Source organism: Pteropus vampyrus, unplaced genomic scaffold (genome assembly GCF_000151845.1).
Source record: "Pteropus vampyrus isolate Shadow unplaced genomic scaffold, Pvam_2.0 Scaffold9474, whole genome shotgun sequence".
Taxonomy (NCBI): Eukaryota; Metazoa; Chordata; class Mammalia; order Chiroptera; family Pteropodidae; genus Pteropus; species Pteropus vampyrus.
In genome coordinates this window covers 1-298 of record NW_011898255.1, presented here as the reverse complement: position 1 = coordinate 298, position 298 = coordinate 1, and the positions used below count along the sequence as shown (strand labels likewise).

At 68.5% G+C, this 298-nt stretch overlaps 1 protein-coding gene across 2 annotated transcripts in view; it reads left to right on the top strand.

Moving 5' to 3' along the window:
- Window positions 1-260, top strand: part of LOC105310695 (proton-associated sugar transporter A-like) — a 2348-nt gene extending 2088 nt beyond the window's left edge. For both annotated transcript variants that reach the window (XM_011386826.2, XM_023526821.1), the window contains exon 3: window positions 5-260. In XM_011386826.2, coding sequence (XP_011385128.2) covers window positions 5-146 — 142 coding nt within the window. In that variant the 3' untranslated portion in view covers window positions 147-260. The remainder of the gene's footprint in view (window positions 1-4) is intronic.
- Window positions 261-298: the final 38 nt, after the last annotated feature.

The following is a 298-nucleotide window of genomic DNA, read 5'->3' as shown; positions in this document are numbered from 1 at the left end:
GCACGATGCTGGGCAGGACGCGGTGGGGCGCACGATGCTGGGCAGGATGCGGTGGGGCGCAGGATGCTGAGAGAGGCGCAGGATGCTGGGCAGGACATGGGATGCTGGACAGGACATGGGATGCTGGGTGGGGCACCGGATGCTAGGCAGAACATGGTGGGGTGCAGGATACTGGGTGGGAGGCGGTGGGGTGCGGGATGCTGGGTGGGATGCGGGACATGGGATGTGGGGCGGGCGCCTCCATGGAGTTCTGGCAGCCTTCAGTCGGGCGGCTGGGGCAAGCGGAGTGAAGGCGGGG